Here is a 23,851-nt window from a genome sequence, read left to right as displayed (position 1 = left end):
GGGTTCCCCCCTAGCCCCGCACCTTTTTTTCCTCTCCTTTCTTAGTTACCAGTCATCGAGAACACTTTGGTTATTTAGGAAGCCTGAAAATTTGCAGAATAAACCACTATGCCTTTTCACACTATCAAATAAGTCTGCTATACAATACCTGTGAAGCTCAAGTTATGGTGATATTATTTTTTATGACTAAGGGCAACTGCGATCATTTAAATGTTTAAATTAAGGATCTGGTTGCTAAACGAGATTAAGAACACACAAGCAGATTAGAAAATACTGAGGTAGCACAGATTACTTCTATCATTTTAGTTTTAGGTAAAGCAAAATCATAGCTGATCACCAAACTTTCTCAGCCACATTAAACTTTGCCCCTCACACCAACCACAATTATCAATCAGAGATTGCAAAACTTGCATAGCTCTAGATGAGAAAGTTAAAATTTGGCATGCATCAAAATCAGCACTGCAAACAAGTCATACTTACTGCATTCTGTTGCAAAAAGAAATTACATAAACTGCAGTCAGTACTTATACTACTTCCATAACAACACAGAATACATCTATTAGCATTTATTTAGCATACCAAGTAGATCAGTCTTTTTATCAGACTCATATTTGTATGTCACTGAAAATATGAAGTACTACATAAATGTTATGTATTACTTCTTTGTAGATGAGTATCTTTAGGTACTCTCCAAACATTATCAAATAAACCAAGGGATTGAGGCACATCAGTGTAACACAGAACAGCATTGTTGCATTGCCACGACTCTAAACCACCATGTATCTTTTGCCTCAAAAAGCGATATATATATATAACCTTAGGTAGACAAATCTCAGTAAAGGGAGAGGAGAACGGGGAAGGGAAGAGAGAGTACTAGAGGAATAATGAGTGAAAGTTTATTTGACACACTCAGATAAGGTCATCACTTCAGATATACTGAGTTTGAAGCAAAAGGACCCCAACTGACACATCACCTTGACAAAGAGGAAGGGTAAAACACACTCTGGATCCTCCTGCCAGGCACATGCCACCCAATGCAGAAAGATTGTTTCTCCAAAAGACCATGTTGTTATGATTACAGGGACTGCCAGACTTTTTGTTCACATATTATGCGCAGTCTTTGTCTTCAAAAGAGGATGGAAACTGAACCGCAAATCCAGCTAAACCATCTAACTAAAAGGTCATTAACAATATATTAAAGTAATTGCTAGATGCTTTCCTGATTTGCTCTGTATCCGTGATATTTATGGTTTGCCAAAGAAAGGCAAACCAAAATCCACAGAGTTCTTCACAAATCACTCACTTTAAGCTATGAAATTCTATTTGACATTGCCAAGCCACTGAAAATTGCTATCCCAGGAAAAAAAGGCATTGAAGAGCAGTAGCGATTTTGTTCTTTATGTGCGATACAGAGCAAAAGGCTAACAGTTAATTACAGTGAAGAAAATGAGGAAAAATGTTTGGAATTACTAAAATTCTCAAAACACTTAACTCTGAACAGATCAGAAGACATTCGGTAAATTAAATACACTTCAGAAAGAGGCATTTCCTTTTACAGGTTTTAAGAAACACTGTATGAAAAAACCAATTAGAGTATTTATCTCTGGGCAAATCTAAGTAAGGCAGCAGAGATTGTGAATTTATTCTCCTTTTTTTATATCTATAATTTTTAATTATGTGAGGGCTTCACAAAGCATAGATGAATGTTCACAATTGAACTGTCCCCCAATATTTTAATGAAGGCTCCTAGAAATTAACATGACAGAACTGGAAGGGATCTAAAGGACTTCTGACATTTTTTTGTATAAGGCAATAGAGAATGATTAATATCAGTGATAGCATATCACTAAATCCATCCAGGAGAAATGTGCTGAAGGACCCAGCCATCAGCAACTGTACTTGCTCCTTACGCTGACCATTTGCATTAAGCGACAGAAAGGGTTTTGACCAACACAGAAGCAGCATGGTTGGACCCAAAATTTCAGAAAGACTTAGTAAATTCAAATATTCTTAGGAAAATTTAGGAAAAAGAATATTTAAGACCAGCACTTCTCAAAGTGTCAGCTTCTCTTCCAGGCTGTAATTCTGCTACTTTAATGTTGAAAGCACCACTTCAATCCCTGCATTTTTATAGCAGCATTTCAAACTATGCCTTTGAAATCACTGTGGAATACAAAATATAACCTTTGGGGAAGAAAAAACCACTCAGTCTCTCAAATGAAATTAAAGGTGCTGGGAAACAGAATGTCACCTCAAATAGGCTTAAAGTCATGTCAAATTTATAGGTACAGATCAACCAACCACCCTCGGCTTATGCTCTCAATCTTTTATCAGGTGCAACAATAAATTTAGACAAGTAGAAAAATTCACTGACAAAATTCAAAGTCTACTTCACCATGTTTTTCACTTCATAAATAATGGTATCGTGCTCATACAGCTTTATTCTTTATCAACCTTCAAACTACTGGGCATCAGGGTGGCATTTCATGAATAGCAAGTTTTTGAACTCTAAAAAAATTCTGCTCCATGCAAGAATATAATGCTTATATACGCAAGCAGATCACGATGTTGGACTTGCTCAGGTTGTTAGAGTCAACCATGAAAAGATAAAAAGTTCTAGTTTTGAACCACTGCTATTACAGGAATTACATACAGGTGCTTGAAAGTCTAAGGAAATATTTTTTGTTCCTTAATGTTTTACCTCATTTCTTCTTTAGAAGATTCCAGTTGTGTATCATGCAATCATCTGAAGAAAAATGTATGGATGTTCCTGACCTTATATATTGTTATACCACTAAAATACCAATAGCAAACAGAGAAAATAAAAATATTTTTGTCCAAAAAAAAAAAAAAAATTAGTCTAAAAGTCTCTTATTGGTTTCAGGCAGAAATGTCTCTCTCCATATGCTGATGCTGAGTGTAATTTCTTGCATTAGATTTACAAACACAAAATACCTAAACCAGGGCATTTTCCTATGAAAAGTGGCTACCTTCTAACCTTCTCTTGCCATAGAGAATTCAAATTCACTTTTGAGTACCCAGATTCCAGTCATTTCCAGTGACTCTGAGGCAACTAAGATACCTACTTAAAACTGAAAACTGCATACTTTTCCATACTAGTAGGTAGGAATAAATTCTTATCTTTCACCTGCCTAATGAAGTCCTAGTTTAAGTGTTCCATTTTCTTCTGTCCTCTCTGCTTTCACTGTTTTCCCCAAATCAAGCGTATGATGTTGATCCGTATCTACAGGCTCAGCTATATCATCAGTAACACACCTATTCAAGGGGTTTCTCAATACTTCATCTTCCTTCTTACTCTTTCATCACACCAGTTCTTGTTGAGAGCCAGTTAAAAAAATCTACATACTGCTTAGTCTACAACCACATTGACAAAAAGATGTTCAGCAACACCTTTTCAAATACCTTACATGAACACATACAAATAAAAAATACATGATAAGTATTTAAAGGAAAAGAATATTTTAAAATGAACCCTATATATTTCAAGTCATGAGACTGTCTGCTGAAATCAGAAGAACCAATGCCATTAAAATGAACTTTTTGATCTATGTAGAGGGCGGAAAGACATACAGAGACTGGTGCTTTTGCTCTAACACATATAGCCCCAGGAAGTAACTTTTTTCAACATCAACACAGCTCCAGGCACTGGAAGTCTCTGACGTCCTCCTAACATCAGCAGGTGATCCCAGGTAGTTCCATCAGGCCCCTAAACTACTACGGAGGCTCCTAGAGAAAAAACTACATGGCAAAAGTAATGATGATAAAAGACCAACATACTTGCTTCACTGAGATGAATGGTGGAATGAATGGTGAAACCAACCAGCAAATTTAATTTATATCCTACTGTGGTGTCTGGGGATAGGGATTTTTATGTATGACCACAGAAGCATACGAGTTTATGAGATGAAACTAAGAAACATAAATGCTAGAAAATTATAATCAGCAAAATGGGGAAAGTGCATTTAAAGAAAATAAAAGAAGACATTATTTTTATCTTAGACAGCAATGAGCTACATATGACCAGTTATAAATTTTTTTAAAAATTTTTTGCAGTTAGTGAAGATGTTATCAATATTTATCCCTTACTTGTCTGTTTACATATACAAAAATTCGAGTAATCAAACTTAATTGAAAAATATCTCATGTAAACTAGAGTAAGCTCTGTGCTTCCGTGTAAGTATCTCTATAGGCAAAGAACCAGAGAAGCATACTGTTTAACTATAAATATTCCATGTATGTGTAATCAAACCATGTTTCAGTGTACCTAATGGAAGCAAGAAAGATATATGCCAAAGCTTCAGGGATTATCCATTTTCCATATTTGCATAGCACAACCAACTTCAGTCTTTACTGATGCTACTGGCACTGGTAGAGAGAACCAGGCACTCTGAAATCCATCTTGCTGTGGTGTCCGGACACACAGGTCTAAATCAGATTTGGAGTTAAAAGGGCAAGAAACTACAGTGAATCCAGTGCACACAATGCATGTGTGATCCATGAGGAAACCCAGGTACAATCACTTCAACAAACTCAACCTGATAAATTACAGTCCTGGAACAACAGGAATTACAAATAGGCAAGAAACTACTATATAATCATATCCATTCCTCTATCAAGTTGGAATGGCTGCTGTAGGGCAAAATGTTATTCTCACAACCTGAAGCAGAGCATTTGTATATATTTGCTCCAGCATTTCAAATATTTCCTCTGTTGAAAACAGCCAGCCTATGGGATTTACTTCATAAACCTGTGTTTTGCAGAATAAGCCTCTCTAAATACTTAAATTATTACGTGATTAATTAAATGGTGATTAACTTCCTGGGATGCACCTCTGCTTCTGAGCATTCTAGCACTTAAGGAAATTACTGCTTTAACAGTATTTTACAATCTCCCTAGCACCTAGGAGTCCAACCAAGGGTCCTTCTCTGTAAAGCTCCCCTCTTTCCTAGCACTTTCCCACAGATGTAGTTGAACAATTATAGATCAAAAAATTTAGTGGTCCTCTTTCACACTGGGCTGGGCTTTGCCTTGTGAGATCAGATTTAATAGAGGGCCAGGTACACGCATTTTGGCACTGTCGCTTGCCAGTATATGATATGCTGATGGGCATCCAAAAAGGGTTGAACAATTTTGAAAAGGAAATCTGTTGCAAGGTAGAGTGCCTAGAAGAAGCAGCTGAAAATTACAGTCTGGAGATTAAGGCAACTACAAAACAACAGATATCCATGGTTGAGGTAGAACCAAATTCAAGACATGAAGAAAGGGTCCCCAGAGCCTAGAAGAATGAAAAAAAAAAAAAAAAAAGAAAAAAAAAAGATGAAGATAAAAGAAGATCTTGATAAGCCTATTTTCTCTGTATGCTTTTTTTTTTTTTCTCTAATAAGTCATCATTCTAGCAAACAACTAGACCCTTCTCCAATAAAATCATCCTTGAGGGGGAAAGCGGGGGGAAGTCTCTGGGCCAGCAGCAATCTCTCAGAGCTCAGCATGTTCTGCAACTGTAATTTCCCTCATATAATGAACAGGATAGAAAAAGGCAAAGCAAATATTCAGCAACTGGACCAAGCTGTCATATAGATTTATGGTAAAAGTGGAAATACCTCCCCAATTTTTTCATGCTTTAAAACATCTCAGAACGGTATTTTCAATGTTTACCTCCTCCTTATTTGGTTATCTCCCTCTAAAAACAGGTAATTACCACAACTATGAACATGTTAATATAATGAAACTGCATTCTTCATGTTTCTAACAGATTCCTTCAATAAAGATATTGGCATTTTATCAATGTCCAGATCACAGTTTACGTAGTACATGCAATATGACCAAGCTTCTTTCCATCACCAGAAGGGACTTCTACACACAAGAAACAAGCTAATTGCCATAAATAAACAGAAGCACTATCAAAGTGCATCACAGACTGTGAGAAATGGACCTAGTTTTACTGCTGGGTGCCTGGTTTGGCTCTTTTGTTGGTGGTATTTTTATTTACTGCTGGTTTTTATGCAGAATATGATGGATGCTGCCGTGTCTTTGCATGTTCTTGTGTACCTGGAGCAAAAGGAGTTGGTCAGATGCTGTCCCCAAAGACAAGGCATTTATACCACATCAGGTCAACCCTCAGCAGATGTCTGAGGACCAAATGGAAACAGTCCCTCTCTTTCTGCAGCCTTTACTTTTGCAGCTCTATACCCGGCAGATCCCCACTTCTCATCAGGCTAAAATACGTGGAACAAACTGCTCCACCAAGTGATTGAGCAGAAAGCATTCACACTCAAACTGTCTTCTTACAGCCTGGCAAATTTCAAGAATAAGCCTTGTTTGGCAGCCTTAACTTTCATAAAACTGCACTCCAAATCATTAGCTTCGTCATATGGTCCAGCTACATAGCAGCACCTGAAGATTCAGAATAAAGCCTTTAAGCCAACTAGCACAGACAGACATTTTTATCTCTGAAGGCTAGGCGGGATGAAATATTCACACTTCCTCCATGACATTCATTTTTACATACCCTAGCCCTCATCTACACAGGAGATGTACACAACATAAAATTACAATGTCCAGTCTTCTGCTCATCTCTGTTGAAACCTGCCAGGCCCTCAGTCATTTGCCTTCTACAGCCTTCACTTCTTTTTCATAAACCCCACCCCTTCCACAACACTACCCCAGCATTTTGCAGAGATACAGAAACTGCTTCTGCCCAAAAATACAGAATCAAACATGGAATAAAACGGGACCAGCCCTAAGCCCACCTGAAGAAGTCTGCAATCAAGCTGGTTCTGAAATTCCCTGTGCCACCAACCATCATCCCTACCCCATCTCAAATCACAGTCTAGACTGCAGACTGACTATGCATGCAGCCGCTCAAAAATGTGGATAGACATACTCGGAGCATTTGCTGTCAGGCTTCAATCCATTGCTCAAGCAGCGTTACACAACCAACCTGGTCCTGTAGCCTCCATTTGCACACTAATCCTAGTCCCTAAATCCTTGCCCATAGACAGTTCACGCAGAGACACCCAAAATTTCAGCATTTCGCTTTCAAACATTCAGTCCCAGCATAGAGCTTACCACAAAGGGTATGGCAGAATTAAAAAATAAATACAGCTTTACAGCACCTATTTTGTGGATTGTTTAGCCAAGCTTGCTGTTGATATCTGCCAAACCCACAGAGGCTGAGGATTATCAATAGATTTACATTCCCTAATCTGAATTTTTGGACAGCCAATTCCTTAAATCTGCCTTCTTGGATAGCTTTTGGGTTTGTCTGAAAAGTGGGGCTTGTGCTTGATAAAAATACCAGCGGAAACCAAATCCCAAAGACTATATGCCAGCATTATCAATATCAGTATCTTTCCTTTGTTAAGTTTCAAGAAACCTCCAGTTACTTTGTAACTTAGCTTCAGTTTAAATTACAGAAAACTGTAGAAATTACAGTGGACAGTAAATAAAGAAAACTGTAGAAATTACAGTGGACAGTAAATAAAGTAATCTTTCAAAAATAGATGAAAAAATCTTGTTTATATAAGCTTCAATTTGCATATAAGAGAACAAGACTGCTATTGTCATCAGAAGGTGAAATGTAGGATCTTTCAGAATGGTAAATCTGGATTTCTTTACTCTTCTTACAGGAGGAATTGTAAAATGATCTAAGGAATAAGGCCCAAGAAATATTGTCTGCCCTGCCCATTATGAAACAAAACAAAACCCTCAAAAATCTGTAGCAAACTAGTGTTTTTGCAGTGGAAGCACACTATTCTATAATGTATTTCAGTAACTTTTAAGCGAGAATCTCAGGACAAAACAGGTAAACTAGAATATCATTAGTTTATTCTTTCAGTGATCCTGATGGTTAAGTGTAATACTAAGGGGGGAAAAAAATTAATATAATCACCCTTCAGTAAACACATATCCTGCTACTTATTTCAATGGTATTAAACTTCATGTGTAAATGTTTAGCATGTATATAGAAAACTCCTCCTACACCTTCTATGTTTTTTGATACGTTCTGTCTCCGAGGTGGAAGGACACTTTAGGTCAAAGAACATGTGCTACTGATAAACCTACCTGCTTCCTCAGTAGAAACGTGATTAAAGTAGGCCTTATTACCTTCAGCATATCAAATAGCTTACAAGTTTTAAATGCACACATTTACAGATGAAGAAGTCTTTCAAATACATTTTTGCCAAAAAACATTCTTTGTAGAGATGATGTTAGTTCCAACCTTCAAGAACAGACATGAAAATCAAAATCTGACTTAAGAATTAGGTTCAGAATGGAACTGCACATTTTTAGTCAGAGGTTTTAAGTAATTTATAATTCAATGGATATAGTTACTGCCATTAGCTACAGCTCAGCTAATGTTTCAAATGTTTAGCCATCGTGTTTACAAATGTACCACATGGCAAAACACTCCAAATTCCACTATACTTTTTATGCTATAAATCTTATGACATTATTGAATTTTCCTTGAGTTACAGTAGTGTACAGTGTTAAAATTCCATTCTTTTATTGATTGTTTTAATATCATTAACTTTAAACAAGGTATTTTCTGCGGTTACTTAAATTCTCAACAATAATTGGTTTTTGTAAGCATTTTCTCAAAATCTTTAATAACTTTTGTGAGATTCGATCATTTGTTACAAAACTCAACATAAAAATATTTGGTAGGCATCCTCCTCGACCTTACTATATGACATTCATTCAAGCAACCACAAGACAAGTTATGCTTTGCCTATACAGTGCTCATTACAGAATTATTTTACTCAATTTAAGGATTATGACATAATATCATCTTTTGTTCCAACTAGAGCTGCATAGAAAATTAATTTTGTTTTGCCTTGAAAGAATATCTTCACTTTTGATTCAATTGAGAATAAGTCAGCAGTTTCTGATTACAAAATTAACCTGACTGGAAACAGAGGGATGGCTAAGTGGGCGGTACTGGAAATACAGCTGATTCAGGATCTTCTAATGGATTCTTTTTCTGTCATTCACCCTTTGAACTGCAGTATTGCCATGTAGTCCCAATACCAGTAACTGTACTAGTTACCTCTAGAAACCTAAACCAATTAAGTTTCTTTTTCAAACATCTTTAAATTAGAATATGGTATAGTACAAGCCATGTATGTTTCTGGCATACTACCTGACTCCAATTCTGAGTGTTTAGAAATAATTCCATTATTTCTGTGATGCTGAACCAAGCTGTTTGGCTAGTGCTCTCACCACAGGTCTTAGATCATGAAAGGAAGAGTCACGTCTTGTATGAACGTACTGATGAATTTGATCCTCAAGTCACAAGGCAAACCTTTCCCACCTTTTCCAGTAGAATCGATACTCAGCATTTAAAGAAGTGAACAATAACTACCTATATTATTTTAAAACGTTTGAATTCGTATGAACTGGGAAAGCTACACTGTAATTCACTATAAAAGGTAAGTGAAAATAGCCTTGTTTTTTCATTTTTTCTTCTGCAAAACTACATCTCCTGTACTCAACTACTTATTAGGACCTTCTAAGATGTTGGAACTCCTACAAAAAAAAAGAAAATTACATGCAAGAAGCAACCTTGTCTCTGGAACACCATCCCACAAATAATTACTCAGTTGGCTTGTGTGTTAGTGCAAGCTTCTGTCTCCCACCTCACCCTACGTGTTTATCCTTAATTAAACATAAAAGAAAGAGCTAGTGAAAACAAGAGTCCTGCCTGAAGATGCCAGCAGTACCATTCCAGTGTCCAGCTTTCTAAAGGTATGCCAAGGACCAGCTCCAAAGAGATCTGGCACCCAGATCTCCATTCAGCCACCTGACCGCTTGCAATATATTTTCATAAATATGCTCTTATGTTTAATGCAAACAATACAACCTAGCTTAGTAAACCCTTGAAGCAAGTATCAGCTTTGTTTTTCCTCTTCATAGAGGTATTTTGATTTGCACATACTTTGATGTCATGCTTCTGAAATAAAACTTACACCACCCTCCCATGTATAATTACTCTTTTCTGGATTATTCCTATCTTCTACACAGTTTAAACACAGTCCCTGGATTCTCAAGAAGGATGTAGGGAAGTGAGTACGGATTGCATGTTTTCTACTGATTTTTCTCCCCAGTTGAGTTTCTAGTTTAAACACTATATAGATTCCAAGCAAGATCTATAAATCTCTTAAAATAAACTGTCAGAATAAGATTTATGAAAACTCCCTCTTCCTGGTGTTCTCCAACCCAATTAAAAACTCCTCATTGATTGTTTTTCTTTCAAAATACCACCGGTCTAAAAATACTATCATAAACAAACAGCAGTGAGCCACAGATCATTAGCTAGGAATCGGTACAGAATATTTATCTAAGTGAATTGACACAAAGTGGAATATCATTCTTTGTTTAATTTTGACAGGAAAAAAAAAAGTATAGTTTTTGTTGTGTTTTTTAAAGGACACAAAGCTTGTTCAAAGAAATCCGCAAAACGCCTCAGGGCGGAAATGACACTGCTAGAGTTTCTCTTATGCTCAGAATGCACATCACAACGAAATATATTTAGTTTATGCATCATAAATATTTTTTTACCTATGGCGTAAAAACAGAAGTTGGCTTTCATAAATTTTTGTTTCAATTGCCAGACATGCTAAGACATCTCTCTTTGGCTTACTTCTCTAGTAGTTTTTTTGTCAGGAATGACACGATTGAAATTACATGTATTCCGATTACAAATTCATGAACTACTCTATTAAGCTTTAATAACAGCTCTCACATTAAATGTTTACCATTATAAAGGTCTTACCTCAAAAATTTCAAAGCCATAGATGTCCAGCACCCCCATCACCTTCTTTCTCACTTTTGTTTGTGCCTTAAAAAAAAATTAAACATACAGTCATCTGTATATTTTATACTTGGGAATGAAGAAAACTAATGTGTCTCATAAGGAGGCTGTTAAATTTTGTAAACTAAAATGTTAAGTATGGTTTCCCAAAACACACTGACTATTTTCATAAGCTTAAAAACAGAGCAGACAGCAATTTGTTGAGCTGTGATATAGTTATTCACCTGTACTGTAACACTGTACAACCAGGAAAACCTGAAATTGGCAAATACAGTCCACTTTAATTTAAAGGATTTCTATTGATTTTTTTACAGGCACAAAACAACAATACCTTAATGCTCTCATTGATTCTGGTAACAAGCCAAGAGAACAGTCGGCTGTATAAATTCTTAGCCAGAGCATCACGGGCGTAATAAGCCTAAACAGAAGAAAGAAGAAGAAGGTTACAAATGCTGGGCTAATCCCAAGCTTTATGTTATTGGCATATCTTAAAGGTGCTATGAACAGAGTGAGAACGGCTCAGGCAGCAGTGCCTCTGCCTAAGCAGGCATCAGAGGCAGCCCAGGGGTGCGCGGACACTTTGGCAGCATTGGCAGCTCGCTGGTGCGCTCCTCTGCCTTCCCGGCTGCAGGCTGGCTGGAACAGCAGCTACAATCAGGGCACTTCGTCTCCCTCCCTGCTCATGTGGATATCCTCTGAAGACTCACCCCCCCATCCTAATCCTAAGCAAAGGGACTTGAGCAGCTACGGTTAGGGAAACAACATCCCTGCTAGCCTGAGCTGATGAGACACTGGCTCTGCAGCACTACAGAAAGATAAATTCACACTGGCAGCAAAAGTTTTTCAGCAGCCTGGGGCGTACAACTCACATGAAATCACACCAGTTGCTCTAAACAAAAACAGTCTGCCACAATACTTTCAACATGCATGCGTTTTGTGCAGAACTGTTTCATTTTTTCATTCTCTGCGACATTTTCCTATGCCTCATCTTTTTGAGGTAATTTACACACAAAAACAAAACATCCAGTATATTTGAACACTTAGAAACTGCTGAAGAAAAAACACACTTATGCTAGTGATGTTTTATTCAGTACAGCCTATTAGTTGTAGTTTTTATTTGGGCAGTTATGGTTTAGTCGTGTAGAATAAATTGCCATTTAAAATGGTTCTTTCCTTTAAAATCAGGACCTCTTTTTACCTGAGCCACATTTAGTGTTGTTGAAACTTTCTCTTGCTTGGCTTCAACCGTCCGGAAGCTGAAAGCTCTTTCCAATACAGACTGGTCTATACCCGTCAACTCGCAGATTTCCTTGAGTTCTAGCATAAAAAAGGAGGGCGTAAATATAATGACTCCTTTCACATAATTGCTTTTTCCTCCTCAAAACTATCAGCTTAAGTAGTTCAGTATTTTCCTCAAACAGGTTTTCTTCAACAGAAGTGCCCCCCATCCACACTCTCTCCTCCCTACCCTGCCAAGCAAAGTTTTTAAAAATACGCACACAGCATGAGGAAACAGAGTTACTCGTTCTGAAAGCACTTTCTATCTGGTTATTTTTGTGAAGAAACTTTTCTTCCATTTATCACAGACTACTTTTCATGATGAAAAACTTTCTAATGAAAATAAATAAACTTTCAAAATGTATCAAACATAACCAAATGCATCTGACATTACAGGCAGAGATACCCTACTACAAAAGAACAAAAAGCCTCCGCTGCAGAATAAGCAGTTACAGAAATGCATAGCACCATTTAACATTTCAGAAGAAAGTGTTAATAAAGTGGAAAAAAAGAAAATAATCATTTTTGGAATTTCAAACAGAGCGAATGAAATTGCACAGAATTCAACTCATTTGCCTGCGGGTGAGTTTTGGAAACAATCTAATTTAATTAATCTGTAAGGATATTGCATGTCTACAGAAACTACAAAATTAATAATGACTTCAGACAAATTAGTGTTTTTCATCCCACCACTAGTCTCATCTTACCGTTTTTATCTTTGATTTTACTTTCATCTAGGCCATTCACGCGAGATTCAGGCTTAAATTCAATATTTCCCAATTTCAGAACAGCTGCCACCACTTCAAAAACAGACTGTGTTTCGTGATCCATAAAACCAACAATCTGCATTGCATTCTGGAAAGGGGACAGATAAAATTATGAGATAAAAGAATCTACATTTAAACAGATCATACCTGCAAACTTCACCATTTATCTGTATTAGCATAAATTCAAAATGTTTTGTGAACAATTTTGCTACAAAAAGAACATGATATAATTACTACGCTTGTAAGTTTTTTAATATGAAAGACAGGTTAAAGAAGCTCTGGTAATCAACCTGGCATGTCAGTCCAGTCCACTTCTAGGATTCATTCAGTTTATGGGTTTCTAAAATGCAGTATGATTTTTTTAGCCACTTAATTTAGTTTATAACTCAACCCAATTTTTCACAGTCAAATGAACAGGTACTGCTGTCTTCTCAGTCCACTTTGTTGCTCTAAAAGCCAGTAACTTTTAGAATCTAAATTTGCATACACTGGGTAACAGGGTCCTGTATTCTTCTTGTCCCTGAGTACAATCAAGCAAAAACATCACGATAAATCATCTTGAGAGCCATCCTAGCCCTGTTTTTCTTTCGACTTGATCAGCATCACCTGGTTCATGAAGCCCAGTCACTGCCATCATAAACAACTACCCAATATAACCTTTCCCATGATCTGATCAAAGGGTCTGGGCTTTCTTTTTTTCCTTCCTTTTTTTTCTTCTTTTTTTTTTTTTTTAATCTTTTTTGTATCCCTACTAGAATACTCCAGAAACTTGGTTCTTTGTATTTTCTAGTTGTAGATAAGCTTCCCTGTGCAAACACACTATACCCTTGCATGAAGAGTGCTAGCACTCAGAAAAGATGGCCCTCCCAGCCCAGCCCAGAGAGAACAGCCAGACCGAGGGCACAAGAACTCTGCATTAGTGTTGAGCCCTTTCAGGTTTACAGCCAACCTCTGTTACTTCTTACCCTAACTGTTCTGAAGTTTGCAGCATCATCCACTCCATTCACTTTGGCAGAATCAAGGCCCAGATAGTTGTATCTGCTGAAGTCCTGCTCCAGTTTGAGTTTGCCTAATAAACCAAATAAAAATATCATTAGTAACAGCATTCTTGTTAGTAGCTCTTTTATCCCAGAACCAGTATTGTCAAGAACTGTTGTTATTAGTAGGATTAAGTTTTCTTCAAGGATCTTTTAATTACAAGCCTTCTGAATAAGAATAGGCTTTCTTCTTTGTTTATAATACATTGCAAAGCCAATTCTGACTCAGATATCTGGGTAATACCAAACCATATATTTACTTCAGGTATTACTATTGCCACTATCACCAATAATTTGAAAAATGAATCAATATCACATTTCCCACAAAAGATGATGTGTGTGGAACAGCACATTAAATATAAAGACAACTCTTATCTGAAAATGGCACAAGGGCAACACTTACAGAGGAAGTCTTCTGATGCACCAGACAGTATCTGATAGAAAATGTGAAAGTTTCTTTCACCTCTTGGCTGCTTAACAACACGAGACTTCTCTAGCAGATCTAAAACAAACAAAATCTCACAGGTCAGGGAAAGATTGTTGGAGCAAAACCCTTTAATATGAACATAATCCCCCCACTGTTTTCTACTTCATGGCTTTCTATCAGCAGCAGCAATTTAGAAGGTGATAAATGGTAGGCACAAACCTTATCACAGTGTATCACATTAGTACATATTTCTCAAGTAAGTTTGAGCAAGCTGTAAGCCCCGTACACTTCTAAATGCTGCAGTCTATGAGCTGCAAAGAAAACTCAGGTCAGGGAGGCAACATGCTCAAAAGATGTCAACCGATCTACAGTACCAACACAAAATTAAGGTCTGCTGAGAATGATTGTATGGGTGAAGGTTTGAAAAGAACTGAAATGTTAACAGGCTAAGCTCATGAAAGATGGGTAAATGAAAGGGGGAAGCCAAATAAAGAAAGAATTTAAACTGAATAATCATGTAGCACTTTGTGATCCTCAGGTGCATCAGACCATGAAATAATTCCCAATGGGACTGACAGAAGCTCCATTATAAGACACTTAAAGTGAAATGGAAAAGCAGCACTTTGAAATGCATCACTGCACTGATTGAGTAGCTTGACAAGAAGATTGCTTCACCCACTGCCGTTAGTAATGGACACATTTCTAAGCCTTACCAATAAAGGTAGGAATCCAGGCAGACAGCAGAAGTGGACTGACTTGTAACACATTGCAAACACTTTAGACTACATCATATTTGTCACGGAGGTGACAATACAAAGGTTGTTCAGCCTGTACTGCACTGAAAGGCTGTGGTCCCCAGTGCGCTGGGAGAAGGATGCAGTAAGACAACCTCTAGGCAGGTATCGGTGTAACTCGCTGTTTTTGTACAAAAACCCGCAACGTTTTTCCTTCTTTTCTCACTGGCGCATGAGGGCTCCACACCATTTTTCCAGATAGCAAACCCACAGTTCCTAGTATACAGTTTCTCTTAAGCTACATAGGTATTCAGTGACATGAAGACAAAGACATTCAGGTCCTCACTCCAAGTACACAGCAAAGGAGTTGCCCCATGCACCTACCACAACATACCCACCACAGCGCTCTCCGATTGGGGTCAAGTTCCCTCTAAGCTGTGCCCGGGTAAAAAGAAAGCCCCAAAATGGAAATTGCCACAGCTTGGATGTCACTCCTCAGAAGAGCTGCCACAAAGCTGAGATGAGGTTTCACAAAGGTAAAACACAGGGAACACCAACTCATTTAAGGACACGAGGGGTTGCTTACCAGTTCCCCTGCCTGGCTACTAAAATATCCAACATGTATTCTACTATACCTTGCCTCAGATTTCCATTTCTGCTGCAGTTGGGGCTGTTTAGTCTTACAATCTGGAAAGTTAGAGGCAGCGTTCGCCGCAGCCACCTTTGTGCTGCCAGCCCCGCTCCAGCCCCGCCACGGAGCCGCAGCTGGGAAGCGGGCGCCTCTGTGCCGGGCTGCGGCCCCCGGGCTGCACCGGCTTTCTGGCACACCAGGGCTTAGCCCGAGAGGGAGCGTCTGCCCGGGCGTTCGCTCCATGAGCAGAGGAGTGCGACGGAGCGTGTTCGCCTTCTCGCTAGCTACAGGCAGCGCCTTGTGCCCGTGTTGCCCCCTGTAATTACCTAAGCTGACACCCCTTCCTGTGGAACAGGAACCAAAGACCAAACTTCAACCCACAAAATATACAAGCCTTAGGAGGCCCTCCAAAAAAACTACAGCAAGACAGATTCAAAAATTAATTTCTGCTCTAATAATTAACCAGTGACAACAATGACAAAATTCAGGCAGTATTATTAATCTTCTGATTGGTTCGTCGTAGGACAAGTTTCAGGCATTTTAGAGACCAGCTGAAGTATGTGATTCTATAAACATGCAATTGCCTGAGAGTAGAACTGTAACCAGCGCAGCAGGTGACAGTGAAGAGAGTTCCCAACGACCACAGCACCTGACTGTACGAATACCTCTTCACCTCGTCTAATGCGCTGTGTGACCACGTCATAACTTTGGCCTTGTTTGAATAGACATTTGTATTTTTATAACTCAATAAACCTACAGTCTTTTTCCTTCCAAAGGAGGCCCTGTTTCAGCACCTGGAAGTTTTGCACATCCCGATGACAAAGCATACACAGGATACACCCAGACAAGTGGCTGTCACTTATTGCCAGCAGCTCATCTTTACATCAGATGGGCAGGTTACAGATTTCCACTTTTCCCATTTTATTGTGGGTTTTTTTTTTTTCCCCTTAAACACAGATGACTAGCATCTGATGACTGACGCTATGTCAGAAAGGCACAGATCAGGAGCAGCAGCCTAGCGTGCAACCTCTCTACTTCTGACTTCACCTAAGCTTGGGGCTCCCCTCCTTGAGCTGTGGTTCAAACTCAGGAGTCATCCTAGTTAGTTAGCCTAACTATTGGATACCTGATCCTCTCTAGTTTTTAATTCGTAACTGAAAGGGAGAGGCTGGTCCACCATCCGAGTGTTAATACTTGGGCCGAGAAAGGCAAGGTGAGCGCCAGGCAGTTCAGAGTCACGCTGGCTGTGAAGGTTCTCCAGTGAAGTGCTGGAACGGATCACAGCCAAATTTAATCTCAAAGAAATAAACAACTTCAGCTCCCGCAGTGGCTAAACACACTTCAGGAAACAGCTGTATTTTCAAAGGATATTGAAGCAATGCGGTTTGGCTTATTTGTGTTTAAAAATATTCTACATATAAATTTACTCAAATACTGTCATAAAACCTCAGCTACATATCCTGGCAAAATATTACATGTAAGCCTTCTTCTAATTACATGCATGCCTTCAGCAGATTTAACAAACAGTTTCTTGAACATATGTCAAATTAGTTATGTTAGAAGGATAACCGTTTTGGACTTTTCACCACAGATTATCTTATTTATATATTTTTAGAAGCAACAAGGTTAACTAGTTAACATTCAGCTTTCCAAAGTCCCAATATGGAATATTCTGCCAGCCTTCGTAATTGAGGAAAAAAGCTCCAGAAAGCAGTTTCTGACAGAAAATCAGGTATTTACCTTAACAAAGCAGCTGCTACCAACTCTTTTTAAAGCTGTATTCATTCTCTGGTTTTTGTCCTTTTCTTTTTGTTCACATGCAGACTGAAAGCAGGCTGGTAGAAAAAGATCCAGACCACCTGCCCTATTCTTAAGAAAACTTCATCCCTTTGTTTGCCCTAATTAGCATTTTAATAAATCAACCAAACACATTTTCCGTAAAGCAACTACTGCACAACCAGTAACTTCTCTGTTAACTCTCACCTGATTACAAATTCTGTGGATCAAACAGTCAAAAGAGAAGATGCAAAGATGCGCATTAGATTTCTGCATGCATCCACTTGGTAATACTGTTTACAGTGACATGTGTGGGCAGATGGTGCTTATCTATATGAAAACCCACACAAGCAAAAACCCCAAAACTCTATACATATTACATTTTGTTACACAGTCTATGTAAATTATGTATAGGGACTATACAGAATTATCTAGAGAGAACATACAGAACCACACATGGTGTATTTATGGCTTAGGTATTTTTTCTGCGTTATCTAACAATGCTTCTGCTTGAACATTTAACGTTGCATGTATCAAAGCAACTGTAAAAATTAAATGGCTTCGGAAAGGTCCCCCGGGAAACACTTCTTAAATCATATTGTCTGAATACCCATCAATTCAGATGACTCAAAATCCAGCTACATTCCTCAGGTTCTGAAGATTATTTGTTATTCCTAGATAACACTGGTTTAAATGCAAGAGATCTCTGTAAGCATCCTGCTAAACCATTCGACTGAACTCAAAAGGAGGAAAAGAAAATAAAATTGATGCTGAATACTTCTGCAAACTCGAATGTACAAATTTACATGACTTCTTTTTGGTTACTTGACCCAAGAACTTGACCGATGCAGAAAAATTTAGGATATTTGTATTTCTCTAAATATACTAGAAATTGAATCAACATTCAGGAAAGGAATAAGTAAACACTAAAAAAAAATAAAAAATGACACTACCTTGGTACATTCTGAATAATCCAGGAAAAGTTTATTTTAGCATATAGCCTCTTCAGCTGGCCATGACCAAGGACCTTTTTAGCTATTCGACCAAAGTTACAGAACATTTTCTAGTCACAGAAGCTTATCTCTACAGCCACGTTATGTTAAATTATGTTTTTTGTTTTTTCTACCTTGATTCTTCAGTTGTCACAAAAAAAAAAGTCACTGATGAAAAAGAAAATACAGTAGCAGTTCCTCAGGAACTTTTTCCCATTATTCCCACCAAGTTTATAATAATGTTCTCTTGAATGAAATTATCCATAATTGTATCAAACAAAAACTACTATCTGGGCAGTATGTGCAGTGAAAATACAGTGATTGCACAATTTTAAGAGTGTTAAATCCTGATTATCCAAGTGATAAATGATGTTGAAAAATGAGCTAGTCAAAATATTTAGTATTGTTTGTTTTGTTGTTGTTGGTTTTGTTGTTTTTTTTTTTAACCGCTTCATAATTTAGGCAAGGCAATTGCCTTAACGGTGGCAACTGTGTTAACAGGAACACCAAGGGAGCTGTTGGAACAAGTTGAGATTAAAAAAAAAATAATAATAAAAAAATCCATAAGTATCTCTTTCCATAATGTCTAATTGTAAAATTTCTGTAATATTTCCCTAAGATAAGGAGCTTACTAACAGCAATCACGTAACTAAAATCAACAGCTTGAGTTGTTGATTTCTCAGCAAGTGGGTAATTATTTTTGTCCTTTAAAATGAACAAACAAGTTGTAAAGAAGAACAAGTTGTAAAGTTATCACTATCACTTTGCTAACTTAAAGTTGTTGCTTTAGATAAACACCATAGGCTTCTTTCATGTTGTTGTTGGAAAAGATGGCAAAACAGGGCCCTTTCTTAATCACTTGTTATTTGGAATTTAAGTACACTGGGTTGGTTAAAAATAGCTTTTCAAAAGCAGGCATTACATATACTGTACTTCACCTGCAACACTATTGTCTTCTAGTTAATCATTAAATCACTGAAGGGCTTAGGCAGACTAGGAAAGCTTATGTAATGCTAAAAGCTAGGTATCTTTCAGCAGGAAATTCCAGGTGAAATGTGAAAATTTAAGACTTACAAATATTCTGGGAAAGATATTGTAAGAACGCTACTTTTCAAAAGGTCTAAACAACTGCAAGTGTGAATCATTTTGGACTGTACTATGCAAAACCATTTCAACCATAAAATTTAGCATACACAAAACCAGTCACAAAACTAATGAACCACGTGTGCATACAAACATTGCCTTGAGTACACAACAGACGCAGCATCTGCGGACAGAGTGTCGTATTTTAGAGCTGTACAAACTACAGCAATTAGCACCTATTACTTCAAAAACAAACATACCCATTTTTACATAAAATACATATTATACTGTAATTACAGGTGAAAAACAAACTACTATTCTCCTTTCTCTTGCTCTCATCCCCACTAACACAGTAGTTATAATAAATGGAAAACTAAGACTAGTATCGATGGCTTCCATAACTTATTTCCACAATATTACACCCAGGTGAAAGCAAGTTAATTACCCAACACTCCAAATGCCTTTTTTCACAAGTGCTCTGGAAAAAAAACTCTGAGCGCATAAGCACTGACAAGACCGTTCACTGCAACAGCAGCAACCGTAAACACCCCACAAGAGGACAGAAAAAGCAGATACACTTCATACTCAATTCAGTGAGAAAATGTAAATGCAATTTATCTGTTTGTAAACACATTTTAAAGCGGCAGCACACCTTCAAGTGGGGACTGGTATTTGTTACAAAAGAGTGGCGGGATGTCTACAGTCACAGGTGACAATACAGCAAAGGTTTAGTGTTCAGGAACGCCCACAAGAGTAACTTGGGCTTCCTAACCCCACGCAAACAAAACAGATCAGCCCGTGAATGGATGGGCTGGCGGCTAGCTAGCACCAGGACTGTGCACCTCACCTTACAGAGATTCCAGCATCTCCCATCCATTAGGAAAACAAGCTGGGACCTTCACAGAAAACCAACAAAAAGGGAGGACTTGAATGACTCAGGCTTCCTACATACCTCAGCTTACTCGGCCTTCTTCATCCTCCTGCTCACCCCCATGCCTCAGCTGCTGCCAACGTAGGATCAAACAAGTACAACACACACTACCTGAAATCATTTTTCTTTTGTAGTCTAAGAGGATAAAATTCCTGACTGAAGTAATATACTTAAAGTTTGCATAAATCACATTCATCTCAAATTTTCCTCTCTCAGTTTCTTCTTATGACTGTAGGCCATGATATAGCAATAGGTCAAATGCCTTAGAAATCAGTGCAACTGGAAGCTCTGAGCAGCCATGTAATGTACATGTAATGAGTCTATACATATTTTATGTTCAAACATAAAATCATCCTCAGTTTGGGAACATATCAGTTCTGACTTAATAGGTGTTACAAACCCCTACCATTGCAATCCCTTCCATTTTATTATTCCCATTCTAATTTTACTCAAAAGATTTACCCTTCCATTTAAGGCATGTTAAACATTTCAGACTGATCAGTTCCTGCTAAAGCCAATGGACATTTCCATTCGCTGCAAACTGGACAGGACAGACATGCAGTATGCATTGTCATGATAATTTTACCCTCTAGCTCCACCCCATGAAAGGTTCACTTGTAGGTTAACCCCTATCATTAAGAAGTAAGAGCTCATTGAAGGGCATCAGGAGAATGGCCCAAGGGAAGGTCACAATAGCGTGAGTCCCTGCCTGAAGGGTCATGGGCAGATTGACTAGCCTTTCACAGAGCTTCATAGCATTTCAGAGTAGGACAAGCCAGACCATTTCAAAGACGACATTTTAGCTTAATGGGTCTCTGCTTATCTTCACCAGTCTGATAAAATTAGTAGCTTATCTTCATTACCCTTCTTGCCACCAAAGTAAACTAGAAGTTCACTGTGTCTGCTCCTAGCCACTCACAGTACGAAATCCAGCTTGGTGCCATAGGCTGTGGTCCAAAAAGCCCACTAACTTCATCGATGTTTGGAAAACAAGCTCGTCAGATACAACTATTAAAGTTTAATCAAAATATTATGATATCATCCTCACATCATATTAACACCAAACCAACAGATGGTCAGAAAGCAAAGAATATTTATGAACAAACTAATCATACTTTCCCTTTTAAGGGTAGGAAACTTCAGCACTACTTGACCTCATACTTGATGAATTAAATGACAAATCCTAAATTTTACTAAAACCAGCATAAATTTTAAGTGGTGTAAAAGAATTTAAGCCCCCGATATCTTCAGAACGGTGATACCTCACAACAGAAATATTTCCATTGCAATGCAGTGCTGCAGATGTATAGAAAAGATCTGAGGCAGGACAACAAACTTGCTTTAAAACTATACAGAATTCAAACTCTCTTTTAAAGAGAGATGGATGGACTATCAAATTTTGCAAACATTAAATCAAAGATGAGATATATTAACACGCAGCTACAGGAACTCAATGTTTACCTGTGACATACCCTGTCAAGTACAGGGCGTTTCATAGTTAAACAACATCTTTTCCACAACAGGGCTTACACGTAAGGTCTTTCTTTTTAAACTTAAAATCACCTTCTTGCTATTAGATATTTATTAAATGTGAGAAGACAGGGAGAATGCCTAAAATAGGCATCTTTTAGGAAGATCTAAATATATGCTGCCCTTGATTGCATATGTCATCACATCATCATAATTACATGTTATAATTACAACATGCAAAGATTTATAAGGCAGATAAACTAGAGAGTAACTATTTGGATCGCCTTTAGATATGACATAGTATTTTAATTAGGTGACTCAGCACAGTACTTTCAAAGACAAACTGTTGAACGTCCACTCTACAAAGGAGGGTTCATTTTTATGTATCTATCTTGAATGTAAAATAAAAAGAAACAAACAACACAGCTAGCCTGCTAGAACCTTTTTGTTCACATTTAATTATTGATGATTATACTGAGTATGTTTGGCCTCTAATTTCTTGACTGCCAATTGTCAAAGTTAACAGATAGCCGTAAACACTTAAACAGTGACTGCTTTGAGTTTCAAGATCTACTGTAACAAAAATCATGCTCTTTCAGGCACAGTTCCAAAAGGTGACCTGGTCCAGAAAAAATGTTTGCCCTATAAAAAAAACCCAAAACTTGTATTCATGTATAAAATTCTTCAAAATGTTTTAAAATGTTTATATTATAGATGAAGAGTACAGTTCACCCTGGATGATTCTCATTATTTCACCACCAGTAAAATGCCAATGGAGTCAAAAGTCAGTCTTTAGAAACAGCGATGAATTTGACTGAGTGGGAAGAGAGGTCAAGGCTAGGTCAGTGACACCTAGTATAGTCACTCACTGCACTCTCCATCCCTTTTTAAAAATAAGAAAAACAAACAAACATAGCTTTATATAGCACAGAAGAGCAATTTCTTTTAAAAGCTGCATTTAAGCTCTCAAAAGGAAAGCAAGTCAAAGCATCCTGGGCTAGCATTGACTTCCCAGCCTCTTTCTTCCCAACACAGAGCTGTTGAAAATTTTTGAATTGCTATAGATTTCATAGCAGCATCCTCATGTCAAGTAACAACCTCTGAGGCCACCTTTGCCTCCCTGAACTCAACAGTTCATGATAAGCTTCTTGTATACTATGAGATGTGTTAAAATTAGTACAGAACGCTTTGATTCCAAATAAACATACTCATCTCATGGTGATCTCCAGCATACTTTGTATCACTCTTACGAATTACAAAACAGCGTATCTCAGACATTGTCTACCATAAATACATGACCCATTAAATAAAGTAACACAACAGATTCCAGGGATTCAAGTATAAAAAGAGCCTCAGATACCCTTATCCATCTGCTACCAGCGTCAGAGACAATATACAAACCCACACACATTACTCAGTACCTTTGGAACAATACAGTACATTCATTATTCATGATTACTTCAAGTCTGTTTTCACTTACTCTAAGGTACGCTATTCAGCACCAAAACAACAATAAAATTAAAAAGCAGAATTTATCACATAATGGGAAGAGATTCGATTAGACAAGCACAGCTGATCTTTTCAATAATTTAACCATCCTTTTTGAACAAAACATTTTCAGCTGTTAATATGCTGATACCAAGAGTAATACTCACAGTTGCTTATAACTCCTCCAAGTGGGTCACCCTTGAAATCAAACTCAATATCCATGTATTTTCCCTGTGAAAGCAGCATATTTTAAGCCTATAAGTTCTGCTTAAGAAAAACTGCTCAAGACATTTTTTAAGAAGTTGGTTGGTCATTTTTACAGGCTAAAAGAGCAATCTGGCAACTTCCTCCAAAACACTCCATCAAATTTTGAAAAACAGAAAATGATTTAAAGTTTCTAAGA

The 23,851-nt window shown here is 37.7% G+C and overlaps 1 protein-coding gene across 3 annotated transcripts in view; it reads right to left on the bottom strand.

Annotated features, from left to right (window-relative positions):
* MYO1B (myosin IB) overlaps nt 1-23,851 on the bottom strand; it is a 113,324-nt gene that overhangs the window by 31,705 nt on the left and 57,768 nt on the right. For all 3 annotated transcript variants that reach the window (XM_075028017.1, XM_075028018.1, XM_075028019.1), the window contains 7 exons: nt 23,616-23,679; nt 14,320-14,418; nt 13,845-13,948; nt 12,820-12,967; nt 12,033-12,151; nt 11,166-11,252; nt 10,796-10,861 (listed from right to left, as the gene is read on the bottom strand). In XM_075028017.1, coding sequence (XP_074884118.1) covers nt 10,796-10,861; nt 11,166-11,252; nt 12,033-12,151; nt 12,820-12,967; nt 13,845-13,948; nt 14,320-14,418; nt 23,616-23,679 — 687 coding nt within the window. The remainder of the gene's footprint in view (nt 1-10,795; nt 10,862-11,165; nt 11,253-12,032; nt 12,152-12,819; nt 12,968-13,844; nt 13,949-14,319; nt 14,419-23,615; nt 23,680-23,851) is intronic.

Source organism: Buteo buteo, chromosome 5 (genome assembly GCF_964188355.1).
Source record: "Buteo buteo chromosome 5, bButBut1.hap1.1, whole genome shotgun sequence".
NCBI classification, from domain to species: Eukaryota; Metazoa; Chordata; class Aves; order Accipitriformes; family Accipitridae; genus Buteo; species Buteo buteo.
Note: the sequence above shows the minus strand (reverse complement) of the source record. Positions and strands in the feature narration are given on the sequence as shown.